General features: G+C 31.4%; 1 protein-coding gene across 1 annotated transcript; it reads left to right on the top strand.

The window, feature by feature from the left end:
* The first annotated feature begins 553 nt into the window (after nt 1-553).
* On the top strand, nt 554-14,102 carry LOC124544240. Its single transcript, XM_047122712.1, has 7 exons — nt 554-566; nt 1,262-1,473; nt 1,983-2,136; nt 5,664-5,784; nt 9,922-10,091; nt 13,342-13,380; nt 13,884-14,102. Exons 1-7 carry the CDS (start codon nt 554-556, stop codon nt 13,958-13,960), a joined length of 786 nt encoding a protein of 261 aa, XP_046978668.1. The 3' UTR covers nt 13,961-14,102.
* The last annotated feature ends 1,440 nt before the right edge of the window (nt 14,103-15,542 follow it).

The raw sequence follows: 15,542 nt of genomic DNA, 5'->3' as shown, positions 1-15,542 counted from the left end.
GACTCTAATGTAATAGAGTCTAAGTGTAATTTCCAATACGCCGAATTCCTCTTTAAGAAATTTGAGATGACTATCGTATCGTAAGCATTAATTTGTAAATTTAACACCAATTCCTGTGATCGATATCAAAATAACTTGTCAGTGTAAAGTATTTTAAGTTTAGAGTTGGTACAGTTCAAGCAATAATGTCGATAGCTTACTGAAATCCAAGGCTTAAAGTCTATATCTACATGGATTGAATGAGCTTAGATTGGTCAAACATGACATTACCTAATATTGTAGAGCACAAGGCATTGATACATTTGGAAACATGTACCTGTGTTAGATCGTTTGTTGCAAAGGCCATTTGCCTGGAACACTCAGACTTCATATTTCCCGATGAAATTGATGGTCTGAATCGAGGCACATTTAATGTTAAAATGGTGCGTTCATTTGTAGTGAATATGAGGTGTTATCCAGCAACAAAACAAAACGTGTTATCCAGGTATATATAATAAACAGTAAATTGACCGAACTATGTTTCTTAAACATTAAGTTTTCATTTCTTAACCTGATGTCAAGGCCAGGTAGGTAGGTGCCAACTATTTATCACTTATTATACAGGAAACTGTACTACGTATTATTGTTGTATCAAAAATTGGAAGGGTAAATGAGATAGTATTATCGCAGGTACGGGAAACACTTTTAACAGCGTTAATGTCTGAGGGCGTTGACCAATTTAGGTGGATGATTTTATCAGGCCTGTGTGCTTGTGGTTGGTTGTCGTTGTGATAAACAGAGTTGTGATGATTATAGAATGTGTTCCATTATTAAATTTATATTTTCCCAACATTTCACAGTTGCCTGGAATATTGTGTGAGTGAAAGTAAAATATTAACAAAAATATATACGATATAGATGCGAGTCGCGTGCGATGCCACACAGTACCATTAAGCCGGTTGCCTCGTGAATTTGTATTTTTTTATTTATTTTATTTTGTAATTTTAATTTGATGTTATTTAAAATAACTAGTCGTTCGCGTTTCAGCGTGTTAGCTGTTATGTGTAAGACAAAAAAATTAGCCCTAGTCCTTTCTTGGAGTTCAAGTTTGATTCGTACCAAATTTCATTAAATTCGGTTCAGCGGTTTGGACATGAAAGAGTGGCAAACAGATAGGCAGATAAACAGAGCTACTTTCACATTTATATTATTAACATGTATATGTATCTACCTAACTAAACCCTAAGATTATGCTTCTACGAATAATACATTTTTGTTTTAGGTTTTTTGATGAATTCGCCAAAAATATATAAAATTGTAGGACCTGAAATATTACTACATGGCAGCAAAGAAGCTGTTACCCTTGACTGTCAATTTCATACAAACGAAACAACTGATCTTACTGTTAAGTGGTATTTTAATGATATGTCTCACCTCGTGTACCGATGGAAACCGCCTAATAAACCACAAGCATTTGGGATCTTTAAAAATCAGGTATGTTCTTAATAATAAATAATCTTAGTCGTGTATGTGCGTGATCACGTTTTTTTATGTGTGTAAAATTAAAGTAAGGTGAATAAAATTTAGAGCCCTAGGTGCATGGTACATAAATATACTCTAGATTTTTGCCCTATCGATTATATTTGAACCAAAACAAACCAACACGATTAAATGTAAAATATGATATCCAAGAAATAAATTTTAAGTAAAAATTTAAATTATGTACTCATATTATATTGCATTGTGCACCATACAATAGATACCACCCACGCGTCAGATAGTCTACTGGTTAAAGTTGTAATTTGTATCGATAGGTTCTCATTATTAACAAGAAATTGTAAAAGAAACCAATAAAGTAGCTATAAAAATGGTTCTTTAGATAAATTGCATATATTACAGATTTACAGCGATTATGTCTGTAGACATAATTTTAACTATTTCGGCTCACCCGACTTTGATTCGTTATAATTTTGTTACATATAGAAAAACATTTTCGTTTACAGTTTGACCTATCACACGTAGCGTCGAATAATCCATCCTCGCAATATCGAGCTCTACATATCAAAAATCCGACACCATTTATGTCTGGCAAATACATCTGCGCTGTGACCAACCGCTTTTCTGAAGATAGAATGACTCACTCTATGACCATATATGGTAAGAATATTATTTATACGTTATAAAATTTGATAGAGCATACTTTAGTTGGACAAAACTGCTCACTAGAATTTACGTATATAATGTATGAGAGGTCTCACGAACTTACCACGTTTATCTAATATTATTTAACTCATATTTATTCTCAACAACCAATTAAGGTCGAACTATCTCTGGTTATAGACAGTGGTTAGAGCGGGTGCATCTTAACCGATGATTGCGGGTTCAAACCCAGGCAAGCACCACTATATATATATATATATATATATATATATATAGTGGTGCTTGCCTGGGTATATATATATATATATATATATATATATATATATATATGTGTTGTGTATAAATGTGTGCTTAATTTGTGCCTATAATTAATCTCGTGCTCGACGACGAAGGAAAACATCATGAGGATACCTGCATGAGACTAATTTAAACGAAATTCTGCCACATCTGTATCCAGTGGTGGAGAGGAAGCCTCAACCCAGCAGTGGGATATTTACAGGCTGTTGTTGACGATGATGATACACTGAACTGCATTTTTGTTATGTTATTTAGTACACGTAATTTAATTCATTTTAAGTAGCATTAAATTTATTACTTTAAACAGTTGCTGCTCCTTGTTTTTCAATACGGAAAGAAAGTCACGAGGTATAAAAAGTTACCAAACCATTTCTGTGACATATTATCAAATACCGAAAAGTAATGGCATTCAGTTAAAACTTCACATAATATTAAGTACTCGTGTACTGAACATCACAGCAACAAGCTTTGTGAACTGAGACGAAACGGAAATTACTTTGTCCAAGTTTGCCCGTACTACAAACATTTGATTGCAACGTGTTAACGAGCTAACCCGATCGATGTGTTTTAAATTTCGTAGCAATTGACAAATTAGCCCTTTTTTTCTAATTTCGATGATATAGTTTTTGCATACAAGAATTATTAAGTATTACGGTAATTAATTGCGTTACATTTATTTTCAATTTAAGTATATATACATATAGCAATTGTACGATAACTTAGGGCAAATAAATCTAACTAACATTTTAGTGCAACAAAAATGTCATATAGGATTCATAAAGTAAAAGTACTCCGTCATAATATCAGAAACTTGTTTTTTATGGTATAGGTTGGCGGACGAGCATATGGGCCACCTGATGGTAAGTGGTCACTATTACCCATAGATAATGACGCTGTAAGAAATATTAACTATTCCTTAAATCGTTAAAGTGCCACTAACCTTGGGAACTAAGATACTATGTCCCTTGTGCCTGTAGTTACACTGGCTCACTCACCCTTCAAACTGGAATACAACAATACTGGGTACTATTGTTTGGCGGTAGAATAACTGATGAGTAGGTGGTACCTACCCAGACGGGCTTGCACAAAGCCCTACCACCAAGTAACTTATAACTAATAAATTAAATAATTTGAATATCAGTATGTATATATTCGACTGTACAGCTATTTCAATATTTTAATGAAATAATATTTACCGATGTGACATAATTAATACCACTAGAAACGTTGTATTGAATTTAACAAATATCATGTAATATGCCACTAATCTCAAAGCTTTATAAATACCTCTGTATAACGCCTGGGTTTATTTGCGGGGCAAATAAAATTTTCCAGCTTTTGGTTAGCTTCCTGATTACCTAGCAGTGCATGAATAATTAATCGGCTCATTGATTACCATATAATTTATCCTAGCGTTTAAAACATTTAATGCAGTCAATATTGTTCGAATGTTTAATGTTAAAAAATATTTGTTTTCGATAAGTGAATAAAAAAATACACAACATAATATAATATTTGTGTTAAGTGCGTTGATAAAGTAATGACTACAGATCTTAAGAATTCTGGATACTATACTGTCGTATACCATAAACGTATCAAGAACGTGTCTTTCCAAAGTCTGCAAGAATGTGAAATCTGACCAAGACGGTCATAATGTAGCTATCATATTTCTCAAAACAAAGAACACTTTTTATCATCAAGAATGAAAATCATATGCGTAACATATATACCATACAATAATGATTCAAGATACAAGATCACTAAAACTGTACCCTACCGATACGTTTAGTGTGCATACTTTTTTCTGTATCTTATACTTAATACGTTGATATGCGCAAAGTCCTATATAAGTGATGATAAATGAAGTATCAATAAATCATTAAAGTTTTTTAAGAAGACTACAATATAATCTATAATTTTAAAAGTTATTACACATTTAAAAGGTTGTGTTTGTCAGATGACAATACAGTAATTTTATTTATCATCAGGACTTAACAATATTAACAGCCTGAAAATTGGAGGCTAATCCCTCTTCTCCCTTTGAGGAGAAGGTTTGGGGCATATTCCACCACGCTGTTCCAATGCGGGTTGGTGGATACGTGGATGTAGCTAATTTCGTTGAAATCAGACATGGGCACAGGTTTCCTCACGATGTTTTAATTTACCGCTGAACACTAGATGAATGATAATCATGAATACTCAGTGGTACTTGTCTGGGTATGAACGCGCAATCATCGGTTAAGATGCACACGTTCTATCCACAGCGCCATCTCGGCTCTTAGGCTATTTAACTAATCTGAATGATAAGTAGAGAGATAAGGAGGAACTCTTCTATGACTACGAATTCCATTGAATTAGGTTATCTTAATCTATCGTGAGCAGTAAGTACTTATTACACCTTCTGTATAGTAAATAACTTCACGTCAAATATTAGTGAAAAATGTACTTAAATATAAAGGTTCGTTTTAACAAATTATGTTTATTATAAATTTTCTTGGAATTAGGGCAGAAATATCTTCAAAAATATTTAACATTGGTATTTTTCCATAATATACTTCATAATATACATACTTCGAAATATATTTCTATTCTTGGAAAGAATTAACGTAGCTGTTCCTCTGGGAATATAAACATTTGAAATGAACGCTTTACTTTACTTATAGCCATATAAGACTACCACGACCACTATAACCCTTGCTACTAAGCTTTCCCTACTAATATTAATTTCATTTTACACTCAATCTAACTATCTTAGATTATTTAGAAAAAATATGATTGGCTCGATAAAGAAAAAATGTGAAGCATTCATTTTAAATGTTCATTATCACGAGACCAATATATAATATTTTTCATGATATAAGTAGACGGAAAGGCCATCTGATAGATAAGAGTCACCATCTCGCATTGGCAATGGAACTTTAAGAAATATTAACCATTCCTTGCGCCATTAAAATTGCGGACTAAGATATTCCATACCTTGCATGCAGTTACACTGACTTACTCAACCTACCAATCGGAACTAAACAATACTAAGTGCTGCTGTTTGGCGGTATAATATATAGTGATGATGGTAGAATGGATGGTACCCACCCAGACCGGCTTGCATAAAGCCTTACCATCATGTTAAAGTTTCAATATATAAATTAAAGTATATTAAATGGAATATAAGTTAAAAAAATTAATGAAGTTAAGATGATTTATAAAATGAAATTATTTTCTCATTACAGAAACAGAAAAAAAATCTAGTTTAATACTTGATCGTCTAAAAAATAACACAATAGTCAACATAATATTCAAAATAGAAGGAGTATACCCATATCCAAAATTGGAACTATTTGCTGCAAACAGGTAAGAATACAAAACGAAATATACATGTTACAAAAAAAAATAGAGACAGCAATACATGCAGTCTCATTCTAACCAAACACAGTAATTTATTAATAAATCTAATTGTGATATAGTATGAGTTAATTTATTCCCTATGATATTAATTACTGGCGATCCATCCAGATAGAAAATGTATAATTTATACCAATCCTATCTCAGGACGTATGTGAAAAACAGATCGTCAGATCGGAACAAAATCCAATTTATTGCATGTTATGGGGAAATAATTAAGATGTAAAAAAAATACCATCAAAATTATTTCCCCATTACTATCAGTTTTATTTATATAAAGTTGCTAAAACTTCTAAGTCTTAAGGAGTATTTGCAACAGCATTTTAACTGTCTTCCTAATTAAAGCAAAACGAGTTCGCTATAGCAATCATCCTCTTTAGGCAACAATGTTTTATTTGTATTATTAACTTAATTAATTTTCCACAGCAACTTACTAGGTTTAAGTTCCTAAACGGTTAAAGATTAATAAAGATTTTACATATCTGGCGACATAATATATAAACTTCGTTTTTATATAATATTTTTATCACAATAGAATACTTACCTATATGACTTTGTAATTTATGTAGAAGATGTGCTTTAAGGACTTACTTTGTGACATATTAAAAAATGGACATGATACTTATGATTTCATCCTGTCATAATAGTAAAACAATCACATGGAAATAATTAATATAATATAATCAAGACAAAGTCTTGTTCTTAATGTGCTAGAAATATCCTGTTCATCGATAATTGTAAATAAATAAAATCAAAACTAACAATTCTGTTATCAAAATATTTTAATGTGTACGTCATTCTTAATTTAAAAACATTAATTAGTAGCACAAAACCATTTACCATGCGAAGCCAGTTCGGTAGGTAATGTTAACTAAATATATAATTGTATATTAATTTCGAGATTTCCAAATAACATCACAAACATTGTCTGACAGAAATCCTATCAACTTGAATTATACCTGCTAAATATATAATAAGTAACGTAGGTAAACGTCAAAAAAATAATAACCCGTAAGTAAATTTAATTAATTGTTTCGTGCCGTAATTAAAATCCACCCACACTTACTCCGTAATTAACGTACAATATTGCGAATATCAGTATTCGGTGTCGAGATATTTAACGCTAATGTGGAGACCAGGTATGGCTTTGTCGTATTAACATATTATACTACAGTTAGAGTCCTGTTCCAAATATTTACCTTACTATTAATTCTAATACACTTTGACTAATGTTTATTTATTAAGTTTAAATTAATATTAGCCAGTCAAACAAATTAAAATCATACAGGAGCTGAAAAATAACCAAATTTTTTATAATTTTGTTGTTGTATATAATAATAGTAATATTTAATGATATATTGTACCAAATAGCAATTTCAATGTATAATAATAAAAAAATAGGGTTAAAACAAGGGTTTTAATTGTTACTAAAATTACATAATTTCAAAGGTAATTTCCGTTTTTAATAAATTGAGGATAGATGTATATGTATATTTATTTATTTAATTACTGGTCACTGGTCGAGAGTTCGTTCTCGTCGTAGTCCATTTATTAAAACGACTCACGGTCCGTTTGTTGTTTAAATTATTGTAGAACACAATCCTTAGACGTCAGCGAACTATAATGTTTCATTGCAATTACATTAATTGTATAGAAACTTATACAAACAAAAAACATGACTTAAAATAGATATTGTTTACCGATTTTGGATATGAATAATTCTTCCATAATTCAAAAATAATTGCTCCGCAGACACCGATGAAACTATTACACCCAAGAGACCGTATGACCAATTTATTTGTGTAATGTTCACTAATTATGAAGAGGTGAATTTTATTTATCTGTTTGTTTTTAATCAACATCAACGTTATACAAATAGATATACTGTGTATTTAAAAATAAATAAATCTTATCTAATCTAAAGCTTAAATACATGTGTCAGATGATATTCTCTTCATTGTTTCTCCCGATCTCACCAAGGCAGTGAGTCATTTTTCTAGATCTGTCTAAAGAAGGGGATTGGTAAGTTCCAGTATAATGTGTATATCTCTGTTCAAATTCAGACAAATCCAAGACAATTAAGCATCAGAGTTTTTGCCAGTCCGAAGAGCGTATCTTAACGCACAGTTCAGATACATTATAAATAAATTTGTCGTCGCGATGGCACCAATGTGCCCAAAACAGTCTCAGAACAAATAGGAATAAGTATAACATCTCAGTTCAAGAGATTATTAAGGTACCACTGAATATAGCGGTCACCGCTTACTTTTAGGTATCCAAATTGAACCTCCTGCCTATATCATAAAATATGTGTCGTAATTTATTTATTGGCCTATTCATATTTCAGTTGTTTCTGATCAAATTTTTTCTTGTATAATAGAAAGCTATGTTTTATTGATGTCTTCTTCTTCGGCTTAAATAACCAGAATTTCTTAGATTTCTTTCTTTGTCATCTATCGTATACGAATACTGAACGCAATCTCATCGGAACCTGCCAGTGTGTGTGAAAACGCTCGTCCGGATGCCCTCTTTCGTTTAAATAGACGGTTCGTCGTAGTGAGAATAGGCCCCGAGAAGCAACCGCAATATTAGTTCCAAAACTTTATTTTGTTAAAAGATGAGGCCTTTGCCGAGGAATGAGAATATTTCGGACTCAGTATAAAAGTATTTAGGTGCGTGGTACATGCTTACAAAACTGTTCAATTATCAATTAATTTAAAAAGTATAAAAAGGAAACTAACAGCCAGTACATTTCCCACTACGGGGCTTAAGTTTAGAGGAATACGAGAAGAGTTGTAAAGAAATAGGTGGTGCGTACCTGGAATTGAAGACTGGGACCATCTTTCATTATCCAATTGATTAAGCAAATCAATTGATTCGATAAAAAATATTATTCTTATTTCTAATAAACAAAAAACAATATAAGTCAATTAGGCAATAATACTAATAAAAAATCAGACGTTATATTACTATAAAAACAAATTACAAACTCTAACACGCTTGCTAGCCCTGTTCCACCTCGTTTTGTATTCATCGATTCTAACAATCTGCTAGTAGACTTCGGAAAACTTCACAGGCGTCCCAAATCGGTCCTCGAATAATACTGGATGTTCACTTGAATGTTCCTTAATCTAAAAACATACGGCAAATTATTGGTACGATAAAAGCAACAAAAGTCGACGATTGTAAACTATGCCCTTCTATTTTCAAATTTCCGAAATGAACTGAAAAACAATCGACGCCAGCTAATTTTATTTGAGTCAATTTCGGATTTTTTCGTAAAATGGAACACTTTTTTTAAAAATAAGATTTTTTTTAACCTGCAATAAAAAGCGATTCTATCGATCGTTTCTCAGCTGGGAATAAGTGGCTAATTAGGGTTTTCCTCTGGCGCTTAATTGCGGCGACGAGTCGAATGGATTATTGGTCCGTGTATTTCCAATACTTTGGAGTTTCGAACTAAATAATTCGGATGTTTCTCGCGAGTTTGCTAACAACCTAGCCATATGCACATGAATGCATTTACATTACCAGATTTAGTTTGTCCCGTAGGTATTTGCTTACTTACCTCCATATTGTTAGATGATATTTAAAGAAAAATATTTATAATAACATCTATTATAAAAAAAATCCGCTTTATAATTTATCCAGAAAAATAAATAGGCCAAGGCCTTTTCCAAGGTCGAATGACTACCTATCTTCAACGTTTTAAACAAAATTTTATCATGTCTTCAAATTTTTTAACAGCAACATGTTTGGCATTTACTTGATAAAGCTTAATTAAGTCGCGCCAAACAAGCCAATGTCTTGGCTTTGCGAGCCACTATTTATAAATAATAAATAAATAAATTACCGCCGCAGACTTTTCTTTCAAAATTAATATTTTTGTATTCATTAAAAATTAAATGTCTGCTTAATAGGCAACCAGAATCAAAAGACCCAGAGTTACATATTTCTTTTTATTTGACGATGTCGTATTTTCCGAGACAACGGGAATCTGTTCTTTTTTATTTAGCTTACATACAAACAGATGTGGTGGCGGCCTGTATTTTATAAAACCTATATAGATATCAACTTTTGTTTCAGACTATTAAATTCAACGTCAAAAATTACCGAAATGGATGACAGCCTTTATAAAGGCGTAGCATCGGCTTTGATAAAAACAAACACACTTGATACAACGGTTGAAATAATTGGTCGCATGGAAATTCCTGAAGCAAACTATGTTCACATACAAAGGGAAATATTTTACAGAGGTTAGAATTTTTTTTTATTTTTCTTTTTCTTCATTTTATTTTGAACATTACCAGCTTTGCGATTTCATATATGTACATTTATCGTTACTCCGACCCTTTGGGTCACAGTATGGATGTTTTATACTCTATATTTTTTATGGCTTATTTTGTTATATCTGAAATTTCAAAATGTAACATATCCTCCGGGTAAGAATATACAATGTTCTTATATAAAAAGCTCAAAACTTTTTGTGTTTGAACGAATTAATTAGGGAATCTACTAGATGTGATTATGTGATTTATAAAAATAAAAATTATTATTCATTTATTGTTACAGAAATTGTTTGTTGCTTTAAAAAATGCTTAATCATGGCAAACACTGTTGGATATTAAAATATAAAGCAAGCCGAAAAACTTCATTTAACAATTGAAATTAATATTTTAATGTATTCAATTGTTTGAATCAAGTCCAGTTACATAAACAAACCTTGTATGTATAAATACAAAACGCAACCTGTGCAATTCCGAATACACCACAATATTGTGTATCACAACTATGTTGAACTAAGTGTTCTGAAAATACAAGTATAAATGAGTTTTTGGTGGCAGTAGTTGTGAACGCACGTAGCGATATTATTCCGGGGACAGAACTATCATTGTTGGTCTCTACAAAACTTTTCACAACAGTCTCAAAAGCAACGTCAAATACATTTTCGTTGAACTCAGATTTCGTTAATAAAAAAAGATGCTTTTTAATTTACGTTAGACGTGATTTTACAATTTAAAAGCATCAAAAATACTATATAATATAAAATAATACTATATAATATAATTTACTTGGTGGTAGGGCTTTGTGCAAGCCCGTCTGGGTAGGTACCACCCACTCATCAGTTATTCTACCGCCAAAAAACAGTACTCAGTATTGTTGTGTTCCGGTTTGAAGGGTTAGTGAGCCAGTGTAACTACTACAGGCACAAGGGACAACAAACAAACAACAACAGCCTGTAAATTTCCACTGCTGGGCTAAAGGCCTCCTCTCCCTTTGAGGAGAAGGTTTGGAACATATTCCACCACGCTGTTCCAATGCGGGTTGGTGGAATACACATATGGCAGAATTTCTATGAAATTTGTCACATGCAGGTTTCCTCACGATGTTTTCCTTCACCGCTGAGCACGAGATGAATTATAAAGACAAATTAAGCACATGAATCAGCGGTGCTTGCCAGGGTTTGAACCCGCAATCATCGATTAAGATGCACGCGTTCTAACCACTGGGCCATCTCTGCACAAGGGACATAACATCTTAATTCCCTTAAGTCGGTGTCACATTGACGATGTAAGGAATAGTTAATATTTCTTACAGCGTCATTGTCTATGGGTGATGGTGATCACTTAACATCAGGTGGCCCATATGCTCGTTCGCCAACCTATACCTTAAAAAAAAAGAATATTTATACCGTAGATTCTATATTTGTAACATTTCGTCTACAAATTGTTCAAAGAAAATTTGCCTTAAATAACAAAAAAAAACATTCTCATATTAATTTTTTTCCATACGGGACCATTTTAATGTGAGAATATAAATATGAAAGTAACTTTGTTTGTTACCTCTTTACGTTTAAATTGATTTTTGCTGAACCGATTTATGTGAAATTTGGTATGTATATTGTGTGAGGCTCGGTGATAGATACGGGTTGTTTTTCATTCACCCCTCGAGGCAAAGTTAGTGAGTTAGTTAACTATATAGTGACATCTATACCAATACATCTATTATTCATACGATAAAGTTGTAAATTAATTTAATTGAGCCGAGATGGCTCAGTTGTTAGAACGCGTCTATCTTAACCGATGATTGCGGGTTCAAGCCCAGGCAAGTGATGGAATATGTTCAATATCTTTTCCTCAAAAGGGAGAGGAAGCCTTAGCCCAGCAGTGGGAAATTTTCAGACTGTTGTTGTTGTTGTTATTTAATTAAAAAAGTATACAATACAACCGGTTGAATTTATACGAATATCGGTCTTGTTGAAAGAAGTTTAAGTATACATATTTTTTCCTACGTCTGTACTTTATCGTTGGAGACGTTCAACAAACGATGTCAGACCATCGGACTTGGACGAAATGCATTTTGTCGTAGCAATTTCTAACTTCGCTATCTTTAACGATTTCAACGTAGCACTGACAATCGGCAGACAAACGAATCAAATAACATGAAGATATCGAAGTCGTTTGTCTGTACAGTAATTCGTCTAGATTTATTGTGAAAACCACTAGAACACTGTATATATAATGTATACAATATTCATTTTAGTACATAATTATTCTAGTATGAAATCAAATATATCGAAAATAAATAGCATTAGGAATACTTTGTTAAATATATTAAAACAAGTGTAATGGAGAGATACGTACAAGTAAAATATACATGTGCAAACTCTTCAGATGTTCTACTGACAAACAACCATACCGAGTATTGTTGTATTCCGGTTTGAGGGGTGATCAGTAGAACTACAGCACAAAGGAAATAACACCTTAGCTCCCAAGGTTGATAGTTCATCGGTAAAGTGAAAAATGGTTGATAATTATTTACTCATCGTACCTACCAATTGTATATATATTTTTATTATATATTATTTTGTATTGCATATATATTTTGGTAAATGGGAAAGCCAAAATATTTCACGGCCTAACCGGTAAATATTATTTAATTAAATTAGGTGTCACACAACTTTGAATTCCATACAAAGTCTTAGCCTATATTTTTATACTTACCGACTGATTATCAAACCCTAACAAGCCAGCGTAATGTTGCTTTAATGTACATATGTTCTTGAATGCCTTATTTATAATTAAAATATCATCAGCCACTTCTAAACCGCTCAGGAGGCAAATTTATTCAAAATAAAATGTATAAATAGAAATATACGAATTTATAGATAATAAAAAACCTGGATTAACTCCACGTTTTTTATTATCTATAAATTACACGTTGATTTCCAAGCAGTATATAGTATCGTATTACTTAAAATAATTGTATTTATCTAACTTGACTTTGTATTTTTGAAATGAAGAAAAAGGGTAACTACTGAGTTTATTGCCGGTTCTTCTCGGTAGAATCTACTTTCCGAACCGGTGGTAGCTTCACTTAATTGTAAAATGACGATTCAAAAGTGCTTGTAAAAGTCTACTTGAATAAAGTTTATTTTGATTTTGATTTTTGACTTATATGAGTACTAAAGTCTATCATTACTAATTAATATATTTTTGTTCACAGATCCAAACCCGTACATTCAAAATTCTGAGATTTATAACGGTATGAATAAATTTACAATATTTTAATTTAAATTATTTAATCTGTAAGTAAATTAATTACAAACTGAAATTTTCCGTGAAATTCAAATTGCTATTTAATGAGGAAAATCGTGAAACGGACCCAAAAATGCTATGGGTCGCTTTGTGTTTATACCGTGTGGTACTGTCATTTGATTAAAGTTATTAATTTTAATTTTATATGTACCTATTTTAGATCTTAAGTTATTTATAAAAATACTCGTGACGTATAAAATAAAAATACTATCAATAAATTTATTTACTATAAAAACGAGAGTTACGATAATTTAATAAAATACGTTTGCATATTATTCTATTATTTAATTTAAAAATTAAAAACGTCAGTAATACTGTAATTGCATATGAAATTTGAAATCCTTATATGACGCTTATATTGTAGTATTCATAAATAAAATTGTTATGTTATATATCACATAATTACGTCTCATTTTTCTATTGCATTTAATACTTTTTTTTTTATTTCAGATCAACGAAGAATAACACCGACGTTAATGTTAGTTTTAATATCCTTATTTATTTCTTGTGATGTAATATGGAATTAATAATGTATTTGATGATTGTTATTAATAATTAAATGTTATATTTTATCAAATTGAATTATATAAATAAGAGTTTCGAACCAAATGTTACATGAATGTGTATTTGTAGTAAGACTGATACTTTGTAAGAAAATCTATAAAAAAAAGTCGAAAGTTATTTTTTGACTCAAATATAATAATTGTTTTATTTCTATATAAGTATTACAGACAGTTTATTTAAATTAAATATACATAATTATACTCTTGTACCGTTTAAGTTAGACCGATTATATATATGCCCTGACATAATTTGAAACAAATTAGATTTTTATTCTCTAGTGCTTCTCTTAATGTAGTACATGTTTTTATAGCTTGCCATATAACTCCTTATATACATATATCTCTCTTTATCCACATTTTTGGGGTAAAAATAAAATAAATTAGTAAGTTCTTTTTTCAATGTTTTTATATTGTCACGTGATTAGTCTAAATCAGCTCGACACTAAGCCTGAAACTAAATTTGTCGTGGTTGAAATTGCTTTCACAGAGGTCATAACGATTTTTTCTAAGTGACGATTACTCACTATACCATAAGCTAAGTAAGAAATGGTTTTCAAAAATAACAAAACAATCTTCTTGTATATTTATAGCATAAGCTTGTTTTTTATCCCAGTGATTATAGGTAGCTGCACATAAAAAATCGATTATGGTCTCATTTTGAAGAGCTGCAGCCGTATATGTGCAGAAAAAAAGATGATTCTTGTTGCAATTTACTTGTTACAATTTAACAGATAATTAATTTTAGAGAGCGAAAAAAATTACTGGCATGTTAGAGACCAGTACTACGGCTAAGAAAGAAAAAAATACCTACGAAAAAAAACGTAAACTAAATTAAAGTACATTGTTATCGATAAACTCCAATTCCAACTGAACTAATGTATATTTTATAATTTTGGTGCTGAAAAAATGAAATATAACCAAAACAAAACCTGTCATACATTCCAAAATAAAAATAAAAAAGCTTTTGAATAAACGCAAAGTTTCACGGGAGATCCACTAGTATATATAACGTTCCCACTACTATATAAATAATTTATTAGCGTCGATTGAAATCATGGAATAGGATACCACGTCCGCGCTGTTAGTTGCCACATATCACAAAGAGTGCTATTTTTTCAAACAACATCCAATCCAATCCTTTCGGCCCCGACACACACGTGAGAATTGGGAACTAGACCGCACCTGCTCGCTCGCCAATAGATGCAGTTCAATTTTGAAAACGCATATTGAGATTTATTACCAAAGTAATCAAATCAAAACTCGCGATGTTTTATTTTATACAAAGTCAAAGCAACATACAGTTTTTTTTTCCGCAACGAACACATAACATTTCCGAGCTACAGATTTATGTTCTTAACAACATCGAGATAATTGCTTTCAAAGGAAAGTTTATATAAATAAAATACTAAAAATATTTTTTTGCTATTGCATTTTTTTACATTTCAAGGTAAATTGGCTTTTTTATTTCTTGAGTTGCAGTTGTATTGACCTGGTAGCGTGGGTCGAAAGTTAGTTTAAAAAACAAGTATCGTTCCTTTAGCCCGAA

The sequence above is a fragment of the Vanessa cardui genome, chromosome 4 (genome assembly GCF_905220365.1).
Source record: "Vanessa cardui chromosome 4, ilVanCard2.1, whole genome shotgun sequence".
In the NCBI taxonomy this organism is placed as follows: Eukaryota; Metazoa; Arthropoda; class Insecta; order Lepidoptera; family Nymphalidae; genus Vanessa; species Vanessa cardui.
The sequence above is the reverse complement of the archived record's forward strand: the minus strand, read 5'-3'. Positions and strand labels throughout refer to the sequence as shown.

Bases quoted from the DNA above. Each gene is read 5' to 3' on its own strand.
- LOC124544240 (XM_047122712.1), top strand. The intron at 1,474-1,982 runs GTATGTTCTTAA...TTTCGTTTACAG, and splicing joins TTGGGATCTTTAAAAATCAG to TTTGACCTATCACACGTAGC. The intron at 10,092-13,341 runs GTTAGAATTTTT...TTTTGTTCACAG, and splicing joins AAGGGAAATATTTTACAGAG to ATCCAAACCCGTACATTCAA.